Raw genomic sequence first — 24,125 nt, forward strand, 5'->3', positions numbered from 1 at the left:
CTTCAAAATGAATACCTACAGCTTCATATTAGTGATCATCACTAATATGCCTGTTTGTGGAGAATGTGCCTTTTGGAAATGTGTTCAGTATAGATTGCACCCAGAGGATATGCAGTAGGTGGCTTCAGGGATTAAATGGCGCTGGTTGGTAAAACTCATCTCGCCACCAGCTCGGAGGGGAAATGTGGGTGCACACGGTGTCCCACAGGTTGGACGGAGACTAGAGGACGTTGGTCTAGAGGACTAATCCAGATCTTGCACTCGATTGCTCTTTTAATCTGCATTCTTCAACGTAATCTTGCCAGTATGCGTCTCCCCGGCGCGTCCCGGTCGGAGTGTCCGTCCCTCCTTCGGCTGCAGCGGGGAGCAGTTGAGCGGCCCCGCCCCTCCGTGAGCCCCGCAGCCAGCCGAGCCGAGCCGAGCCGAGCCAGCTCAGCCGTCCGCACCGGAGGAAGATGGCAGAGCGGCAACAACAGAAACACGAAGGCAGGGTAAAGATCGGCCACTACGTCCTCGGCGACACGGTCGGAGTGGGGACGTTTGGCAAAGTGAAGAGTTAAGTCATGTTTTTTTTTTTTTTTTTGGCGTCGTTGTGCCTCCACTCGGAGCAGCGTGAAGTCGCAGCCTTGCCGCCCCCCTCAACTTGACGCCGGTCGGTGAGAAGTTTGCGTCGCCGCGCGCTTCAATGGCCCGACGGAGGAGCGATTTACGGCGTAACTGTGCTCCGAGAATCCGGCCGCTTCAAAGTCAAATTCTCCCACGGAAGCCCTTTATCTGTAGCTGCAGGTGTATTCACACCTGAGGGACAATAGCTGCAAAAGATGCGCAGTCATGGCCGCATTGTTGTGCTGTGACGAGAAAGCCTTAAAGGGGTTTAACGCTTTACGCAGAAAGGACATCGAAGCTGATCCAAAGCCCAACATGTGAGCGTAATGTTGGGTTAGACATGTCACCCCCCGCTGCTCAGATCTATCTTTTGTTGTGCCCACCAAGTGAGGAAATCTGATTTTATAGTGACGGACAGTTTTAGTGGGCAGAGATTTTATCTGAGCTTTCTTGGTCAGTGTTCGGCCACTCTGCTTGACCTTGTGAGCTTCAGCTCTGTTTATTGTGTGCATGGTTTGAGGAGTGTGCTCTGGGGGGGTCAACACACCTCAAATCATGAATGCGCTGTGATAAGATTCATTTTTATACCAAAGAAACATGTAGTCAAAGCTATCCAAAGTATTTTAATACTGAATCAAATGAAAAAAAAAAGACATAAAATCATGTGTATGAAAGTGTTTTTGGTCAAGCACAGTTACATAAATCTGTAAATACATGACCAACAATTAAAATGAAATCAAAAAACCCAATTCAATCAACAGGTCTCCAAAATTGCCTGTTTATAGTCCTGTGTGTGTTTTTTGTCATGACTATCTGTTCCATGTCTGTGTTCTGTTATTTTTAGTTGGAGAGCATCAGTTGACGGGGCATAAAGTGGCTGTGAAGATCCTGAACAGGCAGAAGATCCGTAGTCTTGATGTCGTGGGGAAGATCAAACGAGAGATCCAGAATCTCAAACTGTTCAGACACCCACACATCATCAAGCTGTAAGTGGCGAGAGAGGATGTAGTCTCCAATCAGATTTAGGATCATCAAGCCTCTTTGAGATAACTCAGAAAATGATGTGGCTGTTGTAATGTGGGCCTTTTGTTCTGTTGTGTTTGCTCCATATGTTGTGGCATGCCTAGCTTGTTCCTCTTTGTTTACTACAGCTGTGCCGTACTGAGCATGCCCATCGGGCTGCCAGGAGATGGAACAAACAGATGTACCAATATATACACACAGGCTTGGAGCTAAATAAAGAAGTCTGTCCTGTTCAGTAAAGATCTCCAGTTAAGATGACAGAAGTTGTCGTAATTCCTGAATGATTTAATCCTTGTCCTCAGCCGAGTGTCATGGCTGCCCCTGGCTTTCTCTTTGACCTTGTTGTTCTTTCTGTGTCTCCTTGCCTTCTTTCTCCTCATCAGCCCATGTTCCTCTCAGCAACCTGTGTTATTTTTAGGCCAGGGTTAGGGTTCGTCCACTCTCACAATCTAAGCTATGGCAGATATGTGAGCTCTGAGGTAATCAACTCGAGTGATCTGCCACATGCATTCATAAACACAGACACAAATACAGTCTGCTGTCACGTCCTCAGAGTGTTCCAGGCATGGACACTGAGAAATTAGAACAGCAGGCTCAGTTTAATGTATGGGCCCTGTATGAAAAAGAGCAGCATGAAATAAATTAGACCAGCTGTCATGAACATTTTTCGCACACGCTGAGTGTTTCCTGCGACATATTCTGGAAACCCTTCATTTGTGTGTAAGAGAGAAAAAAGAGACGGCACATTGGCCTGACAGATATGAATTAGATTGTGATGAAGTGCGAAACGTTCCATGAGCACCCATTGATAAGATTGGGCCTATATTTTGATATACCTCACATGAATGAAAATAATGCTGACGCTGAGCAGTCATACATCTTATCTTGATCTTTCCTTCCCATGCATTTGTTTCTGTGTAGTTTTGCTGCACCGTTGGTAAGTAAATGAAATGAGTTCAGCGATTTTAAAAATGAGATGAATGCATTTTATAGATGTTTAAATAGATATTATTAAATGTCAGAGGCTTAAGTGTTAATGAATGTAGAGTGTGTTCATGTCTGCACAAATGTGTGTTTGTGTTGCAGATACCAGGTGATTAGCACACCCACTGATTTTTTCATGGTTATGGAATATGTGTCTGGAGGAGAACTGTTTGATTACATCTGCAAGAATGGACGGGTAGGACGCCTTAGCATTAAGTGAATTAATTAAGGGCTTCTTTTTTAATTTAATGCTTGGCATAGATTTATTTTCTCCATGTTAAGCTTCTTCTCAAAACTTCAGTTAACATCTTAGACTACTTTGGTAATATGATTTATAATTCATGAGCCATGACACTGTGCCATTGCTCCAGAAGCATGAGATCTTGAATTGTTATTTTTAACTCTTACAAGAAGTGTTTTAACCTGCCAAAAACATTGACTATTCTGGTTAGGTACATTCAATTCAAATGATTTGCAAGCCCCTTACCCTAGTCTTGACCATTACACCTAAATGCCTATACTTTAACCCAAACCAAAATCAATGTCTTACCCACCTCACCCTAACCTCAACTGTCAAAAAATAAAAAGCTAATGGTGAAACCAAGACTTAGAAAGCCCCTTTAAGTTTAGAAGATGAGCAAAAATGTCAACATTGTTTTTGAAAACTCACACCAGCATACATACATGTCAAATAGATACTAAAAGCTGATTTCCTTTGGGGACTCGCTTTATTATTATTATGACTAGAATCATCCTATTTTAACTTTACTTAGAAATCTCAAGACCAATTCCAAATAAAAGTCATCTAGAAAATACACCATGCAACATGCCCTGTAATGTAATTCAACATTTGTCTGACATTGTCACCAAAGAAATCCCTGTAAATGTACAATCTACTCATCTTTCTTCATGAGCTGTGTCATTCTCATGTTGCATCTTTCAGGTGGAGGACACAGAGGCTCGCCGTCTTCTCCAGCAAATTATCTCAGCTGTGGATTACTGCCACAGGCACATGGTGGTCCACAGAGACCTAAAGCCTGAAAATGTCCTGTTAGATGCCAACAAGAATGCCAAGATTGCAGACTTTGGTAGGATTCCCAATGAACACAGTTATAGCTGGAAGGAGGAACTAAAGGATTGCTTTGACAGAAGCTGAGGAGTGTGAGGAAATTTAATAAGAGAGAAATCGAAACAGAACAGAACCGAATATGGTGAAGCCGTAAAAAGAAACAGAGAGGCAGAGTCTGCAGCAGGACTGATTGGACTTCACTTTGCTCTGTTTGATTTCAGCAAAATGACACAGTCACACAGTTTTAAGAACAAACGTAATGGCATACTTATTTTTACAGCCACTGAAAAGTAAAATCAACTCACCTCATTATTAGTTGAGAATGAATTTCTTTCTCAGACACTGTGGCACAGCTGTTCAAGCTGATTAATTAAAACACTGTGTCTGATTCAATGCGTGAAGGAGAGAACTATTTTCAAAAACAGATGAAGGTCTCTGCAGTCAGCAGGACGTGTGGCCTGGAGAAAGGTCCCCTAGCAACAGTCAGGTTTCATATCAAGTCTGGCAGGAAGCCTTGAGGCCCAGTGTCATCTGATAGGGAAAGAATCGTTGGGGTGCGGCAAGGGTGTACAGCGGGAGAAGTGTTTTGGCTGAGAGCAGCAGCCACTGATGAGCAGAGGAAGGGAGTGTTATGGGAAAAGGGATAAAAGATAAAGAGAAGGCCAGCACATCACAGATTGTCTCGTGTTTGCTGTGTGGCCAAGGCCCCCGGCAGGCACAGAAAAGTTCATCCAATTAGATGAGCTTTGAGTTCAGAGCTTAGCATCTTGGCAGCTGAAAGAGGATCAAGATAGCCGCTGTGTATACCTTTTACTGTACCTGCGGTGATCTGCTCTGGGTTTAACCCATCCGTGTTAGTAGCAGTAACACAATAATGAATATTTAGTGTGTGTCACTGCGAGAAAGGTGTAAATGTGTGCTTATCTTGGGATTGGCTGGCAGGTCTGTCAAACATGATGTCAGATGGGGAGTTTTTGCGGACGAGCTGTGGTTCCCCCAACTATGCTGCTCCAGAAGTCATCTCAGGAAGGTGTGTGTGTATGTGCGGGAACACACATATGTTTTGTTTTGTAGTCTCCTGATTCAATGCATGAAGGAGAGAACTATTTTTAGGACACGGACTAAAATCTATCCTGACAGAGAAAAACCAACAATTTTTGTTATTCATCAAAATGCATTGTGTGTCTTAAATGGCCGCCACTTTACCACCACCTGTCAATCATTAGAATACCCTGTAACCACTGGTAGGAGTGTGTATTGCACTTAAAATGCTGTGCGATTGTGTAATTGTATGCATTAACACTACTAATTGGAGGCAGGCCTCATTAAAACTTCCATTTGATGTACACATGTATATATTAAAATACATTAGTTACAGAAAAACCTGGTTTTAGTGATAATGTCACCATGTCAATCAGGAAATTAATTAGAGAACAATATTTGTTGGTTGTGTGTGTTTTTCATTAACACGTAATTTTAGCCCCCAGTAATTAGTGTTTATAAGTAATATGGAAACTATAGCTGTCTATGCATGTTTAACTGCAGGAGGCTCATCTGCTTAATGGTACATTGTGGTAAATTAGAAACAATTTATTAAATGTTTCTGTGTGAATTCTGAACAACGGAGGTTAGAAGAAGAGTTTCTGTCTTTTTGCGTATGACATCGTGCCATTTTCTGTCAGGCTGTATGCAGGCCCAGAGGTGGACATCTGGAGCTGTGGGGTGATCCTGTACGCCCTGCTTTGTGGCACTCTGCCTTTTGACGATGAGCACGTGCCCACATTGTTTAAGAAGATCAGAGGAGGTGTCTTCTACATCCCAGAATACCTGACCCGCTCTGTGGCCTCGCTGCTGATGCTCATGCTGCAGGTGGACCCGCTAAAGAGAGCCACCATCAAAGACATCAGGTACTCACACCACTGTTTATTTCAGTGACCTATAAAGGCGTCAGTTAGAATCTTTTGATGTGGGGTTGTGTGAAGTAGATCTGGGTCGCTGCCCTTCCAGTTTGAGGAAGCAGGCAGGCTGAGTACGGGGCTGGTACACAAAGTGTATTTTATTTAGAATATTTTTACAGCTTTATCTGTTTATCAAACAGGCCTTTTTTTCCTCACCCATAGAATGTTTGTGTTCCTAAACAAAGGAGTGATTAATTTGCGCACTCATGCCGCAGTTCCATTTTGAGCTAAAAAGAAGGCTCACAGATGAAATCTTATTTATCTTCTGTGAGTTATTGAAAATCTTTGATAAATTCTTATATTTATTTTATTTTTATCTGTGTTGTAATTTTATGTGGCCCAAAGCAGATGATTTATTGCCTCTTCTGTTATTTTCTTTATCTTTTTTTTTTCTTTTTTCTTTTTTTTACTTAGAACACATTTGTCTCTTGAAAATAATATGAAGTATGACTAGATTTTAAATCTATTCATTAGTTTCTCTTTTAAACTGCCAGCGCAGTAACTGAAATGGTCCCACTTCAGGAGCGGTGGTCCACAGAGTACTTTCTTTAACACCAGCTTTACCTCAAGCATGTTAAAACGCCATTTCCTGCCATATTTGGGAATGGTTAGAATCAGCATTAGGTTGGGATGTATCATTAAGCTTTACAGCGTGACAGCAGTTGCTTTTTGTACTGACTGATGATCCTGTCTTCACTCAGGGAACATGAGTGGTTTAAGCAGGACCTACCAGGATACCTGTTTCCTGAAGACCCTTCATATGATTCCACAGTCCTGGATGAGGAGGCTGTCAAAGAAGTGTGTGAGAAATTCGAATGCACTGAATCTGAGGTTGTGTCCAGCCTTTACAGTGGAGATCCACAGGTAGACTCACAAAGGCACATTAATAATCCACTTCATTTGTTAAGTAAAATGAACTAATACAATGAATAATTAAATATAATTAAATTTGTATTCAACAAGATTATATGTGTATGTAGGTTTTTATATATTTATTCATAGTCAGACAACGTTAGGTCTGTGTTCAAACAATACTTTATAGCATTGTGACTTTTCAACATAAATACACTTTAAAGTTCCACCGAGACTCATGAAAACTTCTGCAGTCGTGCTAAGATAAATCGAGTTGGTATTATTCAAAATTAGTCTCAAGGCAAATAACATCATATTTGTGTGGAGAAAAGGGAATAGTCACATATATAAGGGCTCATTAATATACCATATAATTTCTGTTACTACGGGCCTTAATGCTTTGCTATGTGGCTGTCATAAGTCAAACAAACCCCTCCTGTGTATTAAAAAAACTGCCCAACTGGACAGATTGTAATCAAGCTTCTTTTTTTGATGCCAAGACAAAAAACGTGTTTCCTAATATAAGTTTCAGTAATCTGATGGTCAGTCCTCAGATCCGCTGAATGACCTACCTAGTCTTCAGTCTACTTCCCATCCTCCCTCTTTCCATCCAGGATCAGTTAGCAGTGGCCTATCACCTTATCATAGACAACCGGCGCATCATGACCCAGGCCAGTGAGTTCTACTTGGCCTCCAGTCCCCCCCAGGGTTCCTTCATAGAAGAGGGCATGCCGCTGCCCCCTGGAGTCAAACCCCACCCTGAGAGGATGCCTCCTCTCCTGGCAGACAGCCCCAAGTCTCGCTGTCCTCTGGATGCTCTCAACACCACTCGGCCCAAACCTTTGACAGTGAAGAAGGCCAAGTGGCATCTCGGTATCAGGAGTCAGAGTAGACCCTATGACATCATGGCTGAAGTGTACAGGGCTATGAAACAACTCAACTTTGACTGGAAGGTAAGCGGGCCTGTCTGCTACCTACTGCACAGACACGCACACGTGCACATGTCTCCGTACAAACTAGATTCTCCATTGTTCTGTGTTTCAGGTGGTGAACCCATACCACCTGCGGGTGCGGAGGAAGAATCCTGTGACAGGCAACCTGGTGAAGATGAGCCTTCAGCTGTACCAGGTGGACAGCAGGTCCTACCTCCTGGACTTCAAAAGCATCGACGGTTAGTGAACTCAGTCTCAATATATTCAACATCTTCTGAATACAGCCTGTAGTCACGAAACACAAAATGTGAAATTCATATTCACTTAACGATGAAAAATATCATTAATGAGCATTAATCCAGTTTTTTAAATTGTTAGGTGATGACTGCATTAACTCTGATGGTCATATAACTCTAACTCTCTAATACTGTTTTCCACCACCGCAGATGACGTCATAGAGGCAGTGGGCTTTAAATCAGGTTCCTCCACCCCTCAGAGGTCAGGTTCCACAGTTGGCCTGCACAGACCCAGACTGAGCACTGACGCCGCGAGCCCTGCCATCGATCTGCCACAGCTCAGCTCCTCCCTGCCGGGCTCTCTGTCTGGCAGTTCCCCTCTGCTCACCCCACGCCAGGGATCGCACACCATGGACTTTTTTGAAATGTGTGCCAGTCTGATCACCACACTCGCACGCTGATGCCTGACAACTCCCGACCGCGCCACAGCCTGGGCATCAGGCGCAGATCTGGGATGCAGGGGAGTTTATGCATCTGGATTGACTTCCTCTTTTTCTGTCTTCTCTCCACCTTTGTTCCAGTTGTGTTGGACTGGCAGGGGGGAAAAGCGATACCAGGATATTGATGACAGAGAGAGAAAGAGGAAGCCAGCTGAATGAGAGGTGAGAGGTCAGAGTTCACAGCAAAGTCCAAAAAGTCAAGTTTGCGCTCTCCCCTCTCACAAATACCTTCAATCGGTTGTCGACTACTGAAACATCTTCACCCACCACAAGCATTAATGGAGGAAATCCTGCTGAGTTTGCTCCAGACACTAATTGGAGGTCACATTATATCTGTGTCTGCTGGAGTGTAACCACATTTTCAGGTTTTCTATGATATGGTTTGTAAAGAAACGGCTTTTGTTATCCATGTATATTATCTTTATATCACAGCCATATTAAATAGTTAAAAACAGAGGTATACCAAATATTAGAATTTATACATCAAAAAGAAGATTATTATTTTTCAGATAACAGATCCATAATTATTTTTAGAGGTTGTTTTGTAGGCACCGTAGTTCTATTACTTATGCACCAACACAAATTTTTCTGTTGATTTTGAGTAGATTTTAGATGATTAATGAGCCTAGACACACTGCAGGATAGTAAAGTGGTGATATTCTCTGCTGTACTAACTTTATGCTAACAGACACACACTAGCTCATGAACACTTTACTGAAATTATTACATGGACCTTTCGAAGAGGAATGAGCCAGACATACATATCACTACTGTCTTTTATTAATAAGTGTCTCAACACACACATAATGAGTCCTTTCCACTTTAGCCATTGACAAATTAAATTTGAGTAACTATTACTGTGCTGCTCAGTCATGTCCAGAATATGATTTTAAAAAATGCAAGAAAGGCCTGAGATACCACAAGGACAGACATGACAGCCATAATCAGTAACTTTAGAACAAGAGCAGCTGGTGGAATTGGAGGATGGAGAAGGCAGCCATCTTTAATCTTTCTCCTTTAAGCTACAAGCTTTTAAAATGTAAAAAAAAAAAGCAAACATTTGGACATGTCCACTAAAGATTAAAGCCTAATATCTAGTGTATTAAGAACACCCCCCCCCCCCCTCAATGTAGCAATTCACAGGAAAAATCAAGCAATCAATCAGTATTTTTACTATTGCATATGGTATGAAATCTAATTAGCAGTAATGGAAAAACAGGAGGCTCATCAAATACCTCTGTGTCTGCATCGCGTGAAAAAGCAATGAGGTGAATATGTGGAGTAGGGTGGGGAGGAGAAGATGAAGATGATAGATCCCTGTGAGAATATACATGTCTGCTGTGGGACACAATGAGCCACAAAACCTTTCTCCGGTTGCCTTAAAGAATGCTACACAGGATTCTGTGCATATGCACTTGTGTGGAGATTGTGTGAATGACCCTGTGTGGGTGAATCCGATCAGATGGGTGGAGTGTGTTGATGGAAAAGTGATGAAAATTTGAACTCGTGTTGTCGCTGTTGGAGTTGCTCATACTTGTCTTCTGTTGAGTCACTGTTGTTTGTCTGCAGTATTAGACTCATTTACTGAGGCCAGCAGATTGCAGATTTACTGTTTATTGCATTGTACACTTTTTGTGTGCGCACACTTTACTATACTTGTTGTTTGTGGTTGATGTTTGCCACTGTGTTCCCGTTTGCCCTAACAGTTGTACCATGGCAGTGTTGTGTATTGCTGCTGTTGCTGGATATTTTTACAAATCTTCTCTGACTGAATGTAAAGTGAAGGACGGTGCTGCTCAGACAAATTCTCCTCCGACTGTCTGTGTTCTCTTGGCTGGTGTTTTTTTTTTTTTTGGTTTCTTTTGGGGGTAGGAATCACTGTACTGCTGCCTTTCTACTGTTCTCAGTCTAACACAGGATGGGGGAATAGTGTGTAATCTAGGTGAGGCTGATGTCTATGAAAAAAACTGTGGAAGCAGATATTATAAATGCATTGAATGACATCAGAAATGAATATCAGTCCAAATAAATGCAGTATAATACTTTATGTAAATTAAGCAAGACACTCAAATATTTTGAAAACTTCTTCAACCACAGTTCACTATTTATGTAGGCTTGCAATTGGTTGAAGAGCAGAGACACAGACTGGAGATGGCTTTGTGAAAGTTTTACAAAATTAAGTTTTACTAATTTGTTCCATTATTCCTCATTTGATCACATAGGAGTTGTTTCTGTATTCAGTCTTATTTATTATAAGCATAAAGGTAATTGTAGCCAAACAAAAGTCTAGACTAGCACTATTCATCCAACACAGTGTTCCCTGAGAACTTTGAGCCTTATGAGCGAGCGGTGTGGCAGCTTTCTGCTGAATTGGTGGAAGCCATATTATTGGTTGCTCTGCTGAAAGCCCTTTATTAGTCCTCTGTTTGTGTCCTGTGTGGAGCTGCCTCTTCTGTCTGAGCATCCATAGATACCACTAAGTACACTTCGATGTCTGAGGGAGAAAATCTGCTCCCTGCTGCAAGATAAGATGCTGAACACATACGCACGTCTACAAACACTAATCTATGTTCCTCTGTCACATTACTTCATTGTGTCTCATAATCTGTTGCCTGTAAAGTGAGTCACGTCAGGATCAAATCTGGCCCATTGGCCCATCCAGTCCTGTTTCTGCTGTACATGACAACAATCTAGTATTGATGAGCTCGGCGCACTGTCATTGAGAGGTCGTGGGTCAGACTGAGAGTCTCCTCTGATGTAACCATTATCTATTGTCAGATGTTGTGCTCTACAATTACAACTGTATGCAACAAGCAGCAGCGTCTTAGTCATGCAACTATGTGGTTGGAGCCAGAAAAGAGAGAGAGTGCTGAATCAAATGCACACTCGGTGTTGTGCCAAAGTGTTTTCCAAAGCAAAGCTCTGCCCTCTATGTGTGTGTTAGGGTTCTTATGATTAGCGTAACCTTGTGTAACCCCAGTGTGTGTTTGTGTACGTGACACTTGTGTGAGTGTGCACTGTTTACTGTGAAGTAATATTTGTGTGTGTGGGAGAGAAAGTAACAGTGTGTTTCTGTCTAATTGGGGTTTGGATCTCTCCTGTTATGCACTGCATGATATCGCTGTTATGATTTGCACTTTAATGATTATTTATTGAATGACAATAAACCAACAAAATTTGCACACACATCACAGAGGGCTATTTTTGTATTTTTCCAGACAAAAATGTACCTTTTCTAGATGTCAACAATATTTTTTACATGAACATGACCTCCGGTGATCATTATTTCACTTCCCCCTCTGTCTATTATACTCTTTGTTCATTAACATGAGGGAAAATTCTCGAGAAACAGGAGGAGCATAAAAGTGACACCTGCTAGGCATAAAAAGTTGAGAAAATAAAGTTACAGATGATGTTTCCTCCCAGAGGGTGCAGCTTATATCAAACGGATGACAACTGGTATCAGCAGGTTTGTTAGTCATATATTTTAGATTATACTCCGTGTCGCCATCTGATTGTATTCCATTAAACATAATTAGTATATTGATATTTTATTTTAGTTAAAAAGTCAGCTTTTAAATACACAAGTAGTAGCATAAGCTTTTGATCTGATCTGATCATCAGATCAGATCAGAGTAAATAAAAGTAAAAAAAAACAAAACAAATGTACAGCACACAATAATATAAACACATTAAACTTAATCTTTAAGATGGCTTTAAAAACAGGTTATGACATTAAATGAGATCACAGCAAGGGATGTTTAGCAATGGCTGATGACCAAACCTCATCAGTCATAACATATATGTATACAGGTGAAACTCAAAAAAATTAGAATATCAAGCAAAGGTTGGTTAATTCCAGCAATTAGAATTACAAGGTGAAATTAATGTGTGACGTACATAACATGCAACTCCAGATATTTCAAGCCTTCATTTGATACAATTTTGATGATTATGGCTTACAAGTTATGGAAACCTCAAACTGAAAATCTCAAAAAATTTGAATAATAATCTTGCATATGTACTTAGTACTTGGTTTGGGCATGAATTACTGCCGCAATGCAGCGTGGCATGGATGCTATCAGCCTGTGGCGCTGCTCAGGTGTTATGGAAGACCAGGATGCTTTGATAGCAGCCTTCAGCTCTGCTGCATTGTTCGGTCTCATGTCTCTCATCTTTCTCTCGGCAATGCCGCAAAAATTCTTTGTGGGGTTCAGGTCTGGCGAGTTTGCTGGCCAATCAAGCACCGTTATCTGATGGTTATGGTAAAGCTTGTCTGCTGAAGGAACCATGAAGTGTTCTAAAATCTCCTGATAGACAGCTGAGTTGACTCTGGACTCAATAAAGCACAGTGGACCAACACCAGCAGATGACCTGGCTCCCCAAACCAACACAGACTGAGGAAACTTCACACTGGACTTCATGCATCTTGGATTGTGTGCATCTCCATTTTTTCTCCAGACTCTGGGACCTTGGTTTCCAAATGAGATGCAACATTTGCTATCATCGGAATCCAATGCAGGATCCATCTGTGTGTGGTGGCTCTTGATGTACTAACTCCAGCCTCGGTCCACTCCTTGTGAAGTTCCCCCACACTTTTGAATGGCCTGTTCCTGACAATCCTCTCCAGACTCCGGTCAATCCTGCGGCTTGTGCACCTTTTTCTTCCACACTTTTCCCTTCCAGCTAACTTTCTATTAACGTGCTTTGATACAGCACATCCAACTTCTTTTGCAGTTACCTTTTGAGGCTTTCCCTCCTTGTGGAGGTGTCAGTGATGGTCAGCAGTCTTCCCCATGATTGTGAATTCTACTGAACCAGACTGAGAAACCATTTAAAGAGTGGATTAATTAGCTGATGAGCGTGTGACACTTCACGCCTATAGTATTGAACCTTTTCTAAATATTGTAATTTTCTGAGATTTGGAATTTGGGGTTTTCTAAAACTGTAAGCCATGATCATGAAGATTATAACAAATAAAGCCTTGACACATCTCACTTAGCATGGACTGAGTTTATATCACATGTTAGTTTCACATTTGAAGTGGAATTTCTGACTTGAATGAACTTTTGCATGATATTCTAATTTTGAGTTTCACCTGTATGTGCTATTAAGAGCAACACATGAGCAAAGCAAAGCAAAGAGCATATATATATATATATATACTCCCAAATCTCTGCTACCAATACTGTAAATCACACACTTCGCATCTTTTCACGCAAACCTTCATACTGCTGTATGTAGGCTTAGAAAAATTGAAAGTGGTTGTTTGCACAGGAGAAGTTTGTTATATTCACGACAAGTACAGTAAACCTGTGTGCGTCTGCCATAGTCAGTGGGCTCACCAATCCATCTAGGTCCTTTAGAAACCATTAGCCAGACTCGCTCCACATTGAGCACCTTGAAAAAAATCACCACAGCACATGAAGACTACCAGCTGCATGTGTTAAAAAAAACCCAGAATTCCTGTCGGTCTGGTCTGATCATCATACTGATCTACAAATCAGGTCATCAGATAATTCAGGACATAGTCGAGAAGGTGAAACTCTCACAGCGCTAAGTTATGGACGCTGGTCACGGTGTAAAAAATAAGTCCTGCGACACAGAGAAAATTACACATGATGTGGTAACATGAAATGCACAGTTGTGGACAGTGAAGATTCTGGTAGTTCATCCCCACCTTGTTTTCTGAAAGCTACTCTGTGGTCAAGTCTGCGTAAAGGTCAGGAGGGGGCAAAATGAGCAGATCAGGATGCTCAAAGTCCACGTCCTGTGTCACACTGGCCTCAGGTCTGCGGGAAACAAATGTGAAGATAATTCATTCTTTCATCCACCCCCTGCCATTGTTTTATATTCTGACGAGCACTGGTGAGGTGGGTGACTTTTCCATGTCACTATAAACATGATACCATCACAAAGGTTAAAGCACATTACTGAGAGTGAGTCTTCAGCTTAACTTCCTGCTCAGAGAGAGGCCCATTCACTTGTCTCTCAACAACTAAAAGAATGACACTCACTCTTTTCATGCTCAGCAATGCATAAAGAGCAGAAAGGAGGGGGGGGGGGGGTGCTCGCCTGCTTACAGGTTGCGCAACATGTTCAGCATTTTTCTTTGTTTCTGTGTGTGCGTTGTTAAATTCTACTCACAGGTGAAGTGCCTCCTCCTTCTCAAGCGCATGACCTGAAATGGACCCCAAAAACTGTTATGGCTTCAGAAGTTTTACAAACAGGACGATGGATCAATGAATCTCCATGGACTGAACTAGCACTATTAAGATTCCACAATACATGTTACTCACTTGTCTCCTGTTCAGCGTTACTGTAAAAAAAAAAAAGAAAGAAAGGAAAAGTGAAAATGAAAACCCCATTTGTACGTGTGTGTGTGTGTGTGTATGTGTGAGAGAGAGTGTGTTATGTGTATTGCCTACCTGGGAGCTGGTGCCACAGGTATGGGTGAGTGGAAAAATGTTGCCAACTTCTGAAGTGCTTCATGCCTTGCTCTGTTGAAAAGACAAATGCACTTTTATATCACCACTCTATCCTTGTCTCTCTGTCTGTGTGTGTGTGTGTGTGTGTGTGTGTTTGTGACAAAACATCGCAGACAAACAGGTGAACTCACTGCAGCTGGGAGTTGTCGGCAATCAGGTCACTGTGCGTGTGCTGGTGGTTTATGCTGAGATCTTTGCTTCCTGGGAAGATAAATTGAAAAAATCAGAGACACAGGCACAGCTACAGAGCAGACTCACGTCATCAGGTATTAGTGACTGAATCACCGAACTAACCACCACATCACATGATTAGGGGGAAAATCTTCCTGCTTACACAAACAACCTGCTCATGAAAAGTAACGTGGTTGTTTAAAAGAAGCAAACAGAGCCAAGAGGTAAAAGGAAGTTCAGTGAAGTTTATTGGGAGACTATGCCATGATGTCAGCAGCCTTGAACGGGGCGCGTTTACTGCTTTGAGGTTGCTGCTGGAAGTGTAAACACAAAATGTAAGGGGGCCATGGGGCAAGTTAAATCAGCTGTAGGCCACTTTATGTGCTTATTACCATTTGATACTTTTAAGAGCATGGCCAATTAGCTGCTAGGACTTCCCATGTTGTCAGATTTAACGGAGCAGAAGGAGGAATGTGTGGGGGGGTTTTTTAGCACTAATTGTAGCACTTAGTTTTTAAAGTGCTCTATCTGCCTTCATGAGCACTATGTCGTAGCCACCGGTGCTGCGCCGACTGCTGACTATGTTAATACCAGGGGGGAAAAAAAAATCAACCAAATTATCTACGATAACCACCGTCCAGCTGCTTTAACGATGCTTTCTTTCACCTCATGCAGTGTTATTTGTCTTGTCTGAGCTCAGTCTGGTGCTTTTGTGCTGATTTTAGGAAAACCCTGTGACGACTTGAAGGACCGTTTTTCTCTTGGTCCTTTGACCAGCAAAGCAAAACAGCTGACTTACAGATAGAAAGGCTCAAATCAGGTGTCAAGAATTATATTTTTAATGAGATGTTACTTTTTGTAGCATAGCTCTAGGGAGGTTTTTCTAGAGCTACCGGATAACTCAAAAGCACAGAGTTATAATTTCTAAGGTTTGCTGCACCTCTCCTCTGAAACTGTGTCCTTAATCGGGGGAAATGGACTTTCAGAGCACATTTCATCTTATCACCATCAGCTTATCAGCCCTAAAATAATCAGGATGATAAACGTATCTTGTTGCGTCTGCATCAAGATAACAAATGGTGGAAACATAGGAGGTGACAATAATCCGACAGTAATGGAAGTGTCAGGTGATAAGCAGTGTGACATTACACTTGCTGTAGATTTGTCATAAAGCCTCAGAGTTGCGTATATTACAGTGATGTTAATACTGAAGTCATGTTTGGAATTTCTTACCCATGTCTGGCATAGACAGCGTCCTGGTGTGGCCCCTGCAGAGGAAAAGACAGCGGCAAGACAAAGCTTAAGTTATAAGGTGACTGCGGCTCTGGGGAAAAAAAAAAAAAAAAAAGTAAAAATCTGAACTGAAGAATTCACTGAGCAGGCCAGTAACTTACCCTGGAGGAAACGGATCTGCAATGTCACGGGGAGGAGAGAGCGTTTCCTCATCACCAGTCCACTCGTCACTGTCTGTGACTGCATTTGCAATGATCAACATCAACATTAAACTCCTATTCACTGAGTTCAACACATAAATTGAGCATGAGTGTCAGTTTAGAATACATACAGCTTTCTGCCGACTGTGGGTAGTGATTTGACGCCCTGCGGAAAAGGAAAAGAGGGTGATTCCGACACACCACATCCTTTAGATGTCACAGTTATGGAACAGTGATGAGGTGCCATGTACCTGCTGTTTGTCCTGGGGACCTCCCCATCGATAATATTGTTGCTGCTGGCCTTGCGGTTGTTTGCTGCCTTCTTCCCCAGCTCCAGCATTTCCTTGATGTCCAGTTCAACATGATCCACTGCAACATACCCATCTAGAAAACACACTCGCAGAGTCACCGCCAGGATCCGCAATCAAGTATTAACGGTTTGACACTTTAAACCATTTGAGTGTACTTTTAAATCATCGAATGGCTGATTTCAGGTCATTTCTCGTGCTTCTCTTTACTTTTACCCTTGAAGTGAACGACAATGTTTGAGAATTGGAAAACTCACAGTTGCTGTTACTGTCCCTGGCCAGCCACTTTCCTTTCGGGCAATTGGTTGTTCGGATGATGCTGACAATGTCATCGCACTTGACGGGCAGATCGTTCTTGCGTCCTTTTGTGGTTACGGTGACTTTTGCCCGATACATGGCATCCTCCTGTCCCGTGAGCTGAACACAAGCAGTTACAATAATCATTCCATCAATTTATGATGAATGTAAATGTGTTTCATTCTTTCTGACACAACAGGGTGAGGTTTTTTAAATAAACATCTTTATAAGCTGGATATGATATTATAATGGCACTTTGCAGAAGAAAAGGAAGCTCATATACTGCCTGTCAGATATATCAGCAACAATGACACAGATTCAATCAGAGCCTGCTTGCATTCATCTCCTCTGTTGGGAGGAATGAATCCAGACAGGTTTGTATGCCAAAACACAAACCGCCACCCTCTGCTGGCAGTCACTCACTGTGTATACCTCCCTTCTGTGACAGAATGACATCACTCACTTTGAATCTCTTTTTCATTTCACTCTCCTTCTTCTCCCTCTCTCTCTGCTCTTTCTTTTCCCGTTCCTGCCTCTCCTTCAGCTCCTTCTTCTCCTTTTCTAAGCGCTGCTTCTCTCTCTTTTTCATCTCTTTCTCATCCAGCCCTTCAGTGGCAGCTTTCTTGTCACCCCTGCAAAAAAAAAAAAAAAAATACAGGAGTGAGAGATACACATTGTGTCTCACAGGTTAATTCTTCCGCCACGCTGAAATGGCAAAGGGGATTGTGAGGAAAACAAATTCTCAGTGTCTGTGGGATACTTGAAAAGTTGGTCAAAAAAGTAAAGCCTTACTTGCTAAACCTGCCCGTCCTGCTTTTCTCTTCATTCTGTAAACACACAGAAAATATTTTGATTCGTTTCACACCAAATCATTAGACTCCCAGACAGACAAGCAATGGTTGCTTTTAATTGATTATAGTGGCAAAGCTACTCACCAGCTCCTGTTGTGACTCAACATATGGATCTGTGGTAAACACACACACAAAAAAAAAAGCTAACTTGCAGAATGAAGAAACATGCAGCTTTCAGAAGATACAATCACATGAGATAACAGCAACACTTTGTAAAAGCCACTGATGAGATCTGTGTTATTAGGGAGCAATACTGCTATTTACTGTTATCTCAATGGATTCATACTGAAGTCATGATGGGATGCAAATACTAATTCAAATTCAATTCTTTGCTAAATATTCAAGGAAATCTGGTTTCAGAGATGTGCTCTTCAGTTAAATTCATGCCTACTGTCATGCTGCCAAACACAGAGAACGTTGAATCACTTCAATCGCCCGTATATAAAGATATAAAGTGTTAATACAGAAAGAGTCCTTACTCTTTGGTGGGCCTTTGCGTTTCTTGCCAGCATCAGTCTTTCCTTTCTTTTTGGTGGAAGATGTGGAAATATCCTCGTAGATATTGTCTGTATTCTCATAGAGGCCATCACCAAGTTCAGCTTCAGGCCTGATTGAAGTAGGGGAGTGAAAGCTTTAAGTGATTTCTCTAAGGGCAAAGAGACGAGGGTTAAATTAAATGTCAATTAAATTTCTTACCCTGCCATTGGTGGATACCCCTGAGAGACTGGGAAAGGAGACACTGATGGTGGATAATCTTTGATATCAGTTTCTGTGGTAGCTATCCCATTGCTGCTAAAGCTGGGAGGGTCCTGCCCATCTTGAGTATCCTCCCCGTTTCCCCAGTCTGACACTGGCATGTCTGGATTAGAAGCATCTAACGCCAAATCAAACTGTGGGATATCTATGGTGTCTGTCTCAAATGAAGGTTGAAAAAAACAAACAAAAAAAAAACCATGAAACTTAACATGAGTGCTATTAGATGACTGACAAATTTCATTTAACAAAGCACAAATATGATGGTGTAATATTCACACCATTATCATCCATCGGTGGAGGGTTGATTTCACTCAGGTTGACTGGGAGCGGGCCGGCAGACTGCTCTGGGGCGGGGCCCAGAGGTTTGTGGCTTGGGAAGACCTTCTTGGATGTTGGAGGTGGAACCACCAACAGCTCTGGAACAGCGTCAGGCGCCACCTCAGTGACGTCACCCGAAGCTGGAGAGGCTTGTCCTGCCAAAAAACACAATATATTAGTCATTATTAAGAACTTTTTACACGTTTGTCAGATACTTTACAACCAGGCCACACTGGAATCTGTTGGATCTTCATTTCAGCTACAGGCTGCGAGTGTGGAGGAATTTGATTTGCGAGGAAAACAAATTCGTTGAACACACTGTGGAGGATGTTGTGATTTATCTCCGTGAGGCAGGGATAATGCAATTAGAGGTGAAAAATCAGGACAGCACGAAGAAAAAAAAAAGAACACATTAAAAAAATGCTTGTCCTCCCTTCTGCCTATTTAGGTTACACGTCACTTCTTTTCATTTAAAGCGCTCTGTTTATGAAAGGTGGGATATCATTTCACTGCACAGTAAATGCAAAAAACCTAAAGACATCAAGATCTTTCTTTAGTCATTCTCTTTGATCATTAAATATTCCAATTCACAGAAATATGGAAATAAATTACTGTGCTATTATGACAACAGACACCTACATACACGATTAACAAACTCTTTCGGTGTAAACCAAGTCACTATCAGCAGCTGTGTATCCTTTGTATGGTTGGTTTAACACACAGTGACAGTGACAGTGCTATTCACTGCAGCTCTCTGTCTGAATGACGGACATTTTGCTGGCATTGCTGACATACTTCAGCTGCAGGTCCGTCCTTCCTGTCGCACAAAAGAGGAATGTCATGATGTGTATGTGCATATCTCCTACGGTCCTAATCAACACTTAAAGCAACTCTGTGGTATAAACCATACTACGCCTTCCAGATTTAGTGTAAAAGCTGAAGTAACGCATTAACAAGTGATGTTCTGCAGCTTTATGACACGTACCCATTGTCCTGATGATGAGGCATGCTCTTGTGTGCTTCATGTTTGAGAGAGGTGAAGCGGTGAAAAAAGTAATAATCTCACTTCTGAATCAGAATTAAAAAAAAAGGTAATTGATTAAAAAGCCAACTAGAAAGCGAGACGCAGGGAGGTGAAGAGCAGAGCTCGACTGTGATGAGTCCAAACTTACGGTGGTTGATGCTGTTAACTTCTTCTGGTTTCACTGAGCGGGCGATCCCCGCCCGATCTTCATAATCAATGGGTGGGAGCTCTGGGAAAGACTGGGTTGGGCTCTCAGGAAGGGGGAAATCTTCAGGTGGAGGGGTGAAGGAGTAGGGTGGGGTGGAGTTTATCACAGGGCTGAAAGCATATGAACCAATGTAAGATAATATCACTAGCAAGCTTTACTCCAATAAATAGTCCCAATTCCTGGAGGTCTAGGACAAAGTGGGTCCCTGCATTATGTTCTTGGGTTGTTTACCTGGCAGACCTCTTGCACACCTTCTCCAGAGCAGTAAGGATTCTCTGGTCGGCAGGTGGATTACGTTTCCCAGGGCTCATGTCCTCGGCCCGCTCCAAGGCTGAGAGTGGTGAGATTTGATGCTCTGATTTAGGAGGGCCTGCCACCTGAGACCTTTCTACTTCAGCTACAAGTAAAGCTGCACCCCCCTCAGCTGCAGTCTCAGGCTGAGGAGGGGAGTCCGCCCGATTGGGGATAATTTCATTTTGGTGGGTGGTGGGTCTGGAAACGGACAATGCAGGAGTTTCTGTCTCAAGTGGGGTTTCAGTCTCTGGGTTTGGGGCCTGAACTGGGTTATCAGGAATGAAGGCAGGAGGTGGGGTGAAGTCGGGAAAGGCTGGGATAATGAAGGGTGGGGTGATTTCAGGTATGGCAGAGATTGATGGCTGCAATGCCTTTGGTGCAGAGATTTCAGGTTCTGGTGGTGTGTCACTAAAGTCAGGCGGCACTGGGATAAGTGGAGCTAGTTCAGGAAGGTCTGAAGTGGGCGTGTCAAGGATGGAGTCTGCTTGGACAGCCACTGAATCTTTTTTATGAAACTTCCTGAGACTAAGAAAACTCTTTTTCTTTGGCGTTTTGGGCGGAGGCAGGGCTTGCACCAGCTCTGCTGTACTTTCCGGCTTATTGCCTTTGCTGTCTTCTTTCTTCTGCTTCTGATTTGATAAATCCCAGGGCTTCTGCTTGTTTCCCTTTATCCAGTCTTCACTCAGTTTCAGCTTCCCTTCACTTTTGTCCTTTCCTTTGGAGTTAGTCTGAATCAGAGGCTGTTTGCTCTCCTTCTCAGTCTTGAAGACCACTTTTGGGGCAAACAGTGTTTTGCTCTCCACACTCTGGTTGATGGAGGTGAGCAGGGAGGGCCGTGCTCCTGCAGGAACATAATGAGTGGGGCTCTGAGGGGGAGGGACAACCTTGGGTTTCTCTGGGAGAGCAGGTTTATTCTTGGGCTGCTTCAGGAAGAGTTCCTCATCCTGGAACTTGGCTCTCAGAGCCTTAAAGTCTATTGTGTTCTCCTGTTAATAAAAGGATTATGCCAGTCATGATAATTTATCATCAGATTCTTAAACACTGTGTTTCTTCACATTAAAATTGGTCTTGGAAAGGTGACATAAAGGGTAATTTAACTTCAAGGCTACAACAAAGTTCTTTATTTGAGAAAAAAGTACAAAAGATTGGTGGCAATCAATCAACCCCAAATAGGAAGCTCATATGACATTAACTACAGCTCAGCTCACTTATGATTCGCTACATTTAAACCGTCACTACAGGCTCACACATAAAAACGCCAAATATTAAAAATGATCACAATTACAACTGTTGTGATGTTATGGTGAGGAGTTTAAGATTAAGAGTGACCTACCTGATCCATGGTGAGCTACAATATCCACCAAAACAACAGAAGACTGGTCAGTGTGTTAAGTCAAGTCCAGAAACTCTCTCCTTCACTCTTTCATTCTGTGGCTGATTAAAAATAAAATATACAATCAACTAACCAACGAACTAACAACCTCTTGGTGTCCTTCTCTGATCGGAGCAGGTGCGCGTCTGGTACGCAAAGCAGACGGTTTCGGTGGAGAAATGAGGATGGCTATGAACACACCGATGTAAAAAAAAAGGCACAGTTAGTCTCGTCAAACGGGTCTTTTCTCTAGTTGGGTGATTAACGCAACCAGCTCTTGGATTTTTTTTTTTTTTTCATCAGTCAGGAATGTGGCCGGGCAGGCGCAGCGTGACGCGTCTCAATGACTCCCATGTCCTAAAACCTTACCTTGCATTTTCGTATTTATTGATCTGTTTCAAAACTTCCACACCTGAGCATGCTGCGCAAAGATGCGCTATCAGATGCGTGCTCATAGATCACCACATGATTGTATGGTTTGTCGTTTTGTCTTCAAAGTAGCCTAAACATTAAAAAGAAGGAAAATGAAGTCGGCCAGCATTCCAGGTTTGTTAAACAGAATACCAAAGTATTCAAAAAGGCATTTACAATATGACATAGAGCAGGAGCTACACATACAGACACACATCATAACAGCGTGAAGGATGTTCAGTGATTTATTGCCAGAATTAACTTGTCACAACAGGTGTGTCAGCTCAGGAGCTCTGGCCTCTTAGAAGTGAAAAGGCAATGATAGATATTGTCAGGGTGTCATACAGGAAGGTATTGGTTCAATACTAATGCCATGGCTCTGTTACATGATCTAAACTATACCACAAGGAAATGGTTCTTAAACCTTTACACATCAAGTTACACACAAATTAGACCAGGAGTGGCCCATCTGACAAAGTTTTTGCTTTTAGGTGTAAACAAAAGTCTTTAAAATCCATGACTGTGGCAATCCTAACTTGTCATTGGGCTACGCAAGGATGATAATATAGTGAAAGGAAATCATTCCCCAGGAGCCAGCTGAAGGACCCCGGGCTCCACTTGGAGAACAACAGGACTAAAGAACATTTCAGTATAATTTGTGGATTTAAGACTCACCCAAATCACCAAATTCAAATTGCTTCAACCTTATCTGCTGAGGTTACAGGGCAGAAATGATGTGATGGTTCTCCTTGACAATTTACAAGCTTTCAGCTGTCGGAGTCCAAAAGACAAAAAAAAGTTTGCGGATTATGCAATACAGTTCTATCAAAGACACATGGCTGCCAAAAAATGTGCTTTTCACTACTATACACAGCATGAACTGACACATTCACCACTGAAATCCTTCCACCACCAGTGCACACTTTACCGATGAATCTCTCAAAATCTTTGTCATTTGAAAGTAAAACAAACCGCATGATAGCAGATATTAAAATGGGTAACAGAGAAAATGTGCTCTCGTGATTTGGTGAATAAAATTTGTGGGATCACACGTTGGGATTTCCATCGTGTAATTATGCATCTCAAATGTGATCAACAGCAAAACTGATGGAGAAAGAGGATGATAGAAAGAAAAAGGTCAAAATTGATGTGCAAATAACCTGAAAATTGAAGACATTGCTTTGCCAGTTTCTGTAGTGTAAATTTTATTTTTATGAGGGTAGTCTTGTGCAGAATTGTGGAAGAACGCTGTGTGCCTTACCTTAGTATTGGAAACATCCTCTTCCTCTCTGCCATAAGTGAAAAGAATGTTTTTTGACGAGATATTCTCACTGATCCAAGCTCTAACAGGATAAACAAACTGGGTTCAAACTGAGTTTTGGTTTGGGGGTAACTACTCCCTGGTCTATATAACCCCACAGATACTCAAGGAGGACCTCTTCATGTTGAGATTCTCACTTAGCAGTACCACTTGATCTGCTGAGTTCATATTTATTCATTATTATGTAAAAAGGTTTTAGATCACCTCTCTTTCTCTGGCTGTTACTCAACTGTAAATTAAACACTGTTTCTTAAATCACATCAGTTTTTGACTCACACTTGCGACCTTCCTCCTAGAATGAAAATCAAATGCTTCTCAGAAAGCCCACAGAAAATCACCCCTTTGGTGTCAAAACCTCAACTAAAAGCCCCAAGAAAAACAAAAAACAAAATATATGACATTTAGATCAGTATATTTTTAGTTTTTCCAGCATAATATGGACTTTAAAAAGCAGTTTTAACGCCTTGTCTTCTTCTTTGGGTTGGAGCAGTCACAATAAAGCTTATGACAGCTTGTGTTAGGGCTGCTGGGGCAGCAGAACGTGACAGGCCATTAGAGCTGTGTAAAATTCCAACAAAACACTGTGGCACTTGCTTTACACTAACTAAAGACACATTGGAGGTCACCTCTACCCGACAAAGACCATTAGGTTCACTCCCTCTCAAACACATACACACACAGAGCCAGAAAAAGACTCGAAAAAAAAAAAAAAA

The 24,125-nt window shown here is 42.1% G+C and overlaps 2 protein-coding genes across 3 annotated transcripts; one reads left to right on the forward strand and one right to left on the reverse strand.

Moving 5' to 3' along the window:
* The first annotated feature begins 326 nt into the window (after positions 1–326).
* Positions 327–9,212, forward strand: prkaa2 (protein kinase, AMP-activated, alpha 2 catalytic subunit). Of its 2 annotated transcripts, none has more exons than XM_029499233.1 (10): positions 327–555; positions 1,451–1,592; positions 2,716–2,809; positions 3,557–3,701; positions 4,625–4,712; positions 5,365–5,589; positions 6,342–6,504; positions 7,107–7,445; positions 7,537–7,663; positions 7,871–9,212. In XM_029499233.1, exons 1-10 carry the CDS (start codon positions 456–458, stop codon positions 8,119–8,121), a joined length of 1,674 nt encoding a protein of 557 aa, XP_029355093.1. In that variant the 5' UTR covers positions 327–455; the 3' UTR covers positions 8,122–9,212. The 2 variants fall into 2 exon arrangements, with proteins under 2 accessions (XP_029355093.1, XP_029355094.1); XM_029499234.1 differs by having other exon boundaries at positions 360–491.
* Positions 9,213–11,290: 2,078 nt separating this feature from the next.
* Positions 11,291–21,873, reverse strand: LOC115041633 (FYN-binding protein 1). Its single transcript, XM_029499232.1, has 20 exons — positions 21,642–21,873; positions 20,246–21,294; positions 19,955–20,124; positions 18,743–18,937; positions 18,405–18,618; positions 18,188–18,315; positions 17,793–17,821; positions 17,650–17,684; positions 17,321–17,489; positions 16,818–16,977; positions 16,504–16,636; positions 16,384–16,418; positions 16,214–16,292; positions 16,053–16,087; positions 14,780–14,849; positions 14,589–14,660; positions 14,460–14,479; positions 14,308–14,341; positions 13,841–13,952; positions 11,291–13,755 (listed from the first exon to the last, which is right to left on the reverse strand). The coding sequence occupies exons 1-19, from the start codon at positions 21,648–21,650 to the stop codon at positions 13,856–13,858; spliced, it is 2,733 nt and encodes a 910-aa protein (XP_029355092.1). The 5' UTR covers positions 21,651–21,873; the 3' UTR covers positions 11,291–13,755; positions 13,841–13,855.
* Positions 21,874–24,125: the final 2,252 nt, after the last annotated feature.

This window comes from Echeneis naucrates, chromosome 4 (assembly GCF_900963305.1).
Source record: "Echeneis naucrates chromosome 4, fEcheNa1.1, whole genome shotgun sequence".
Taxonomy (NCBI): domain Eukaryota; kingdom Metazoa; phylum Chordata; class Actinopteri; order Carangiformes; family Echeneidae; genus Echeneis; species Echeneis naucrates.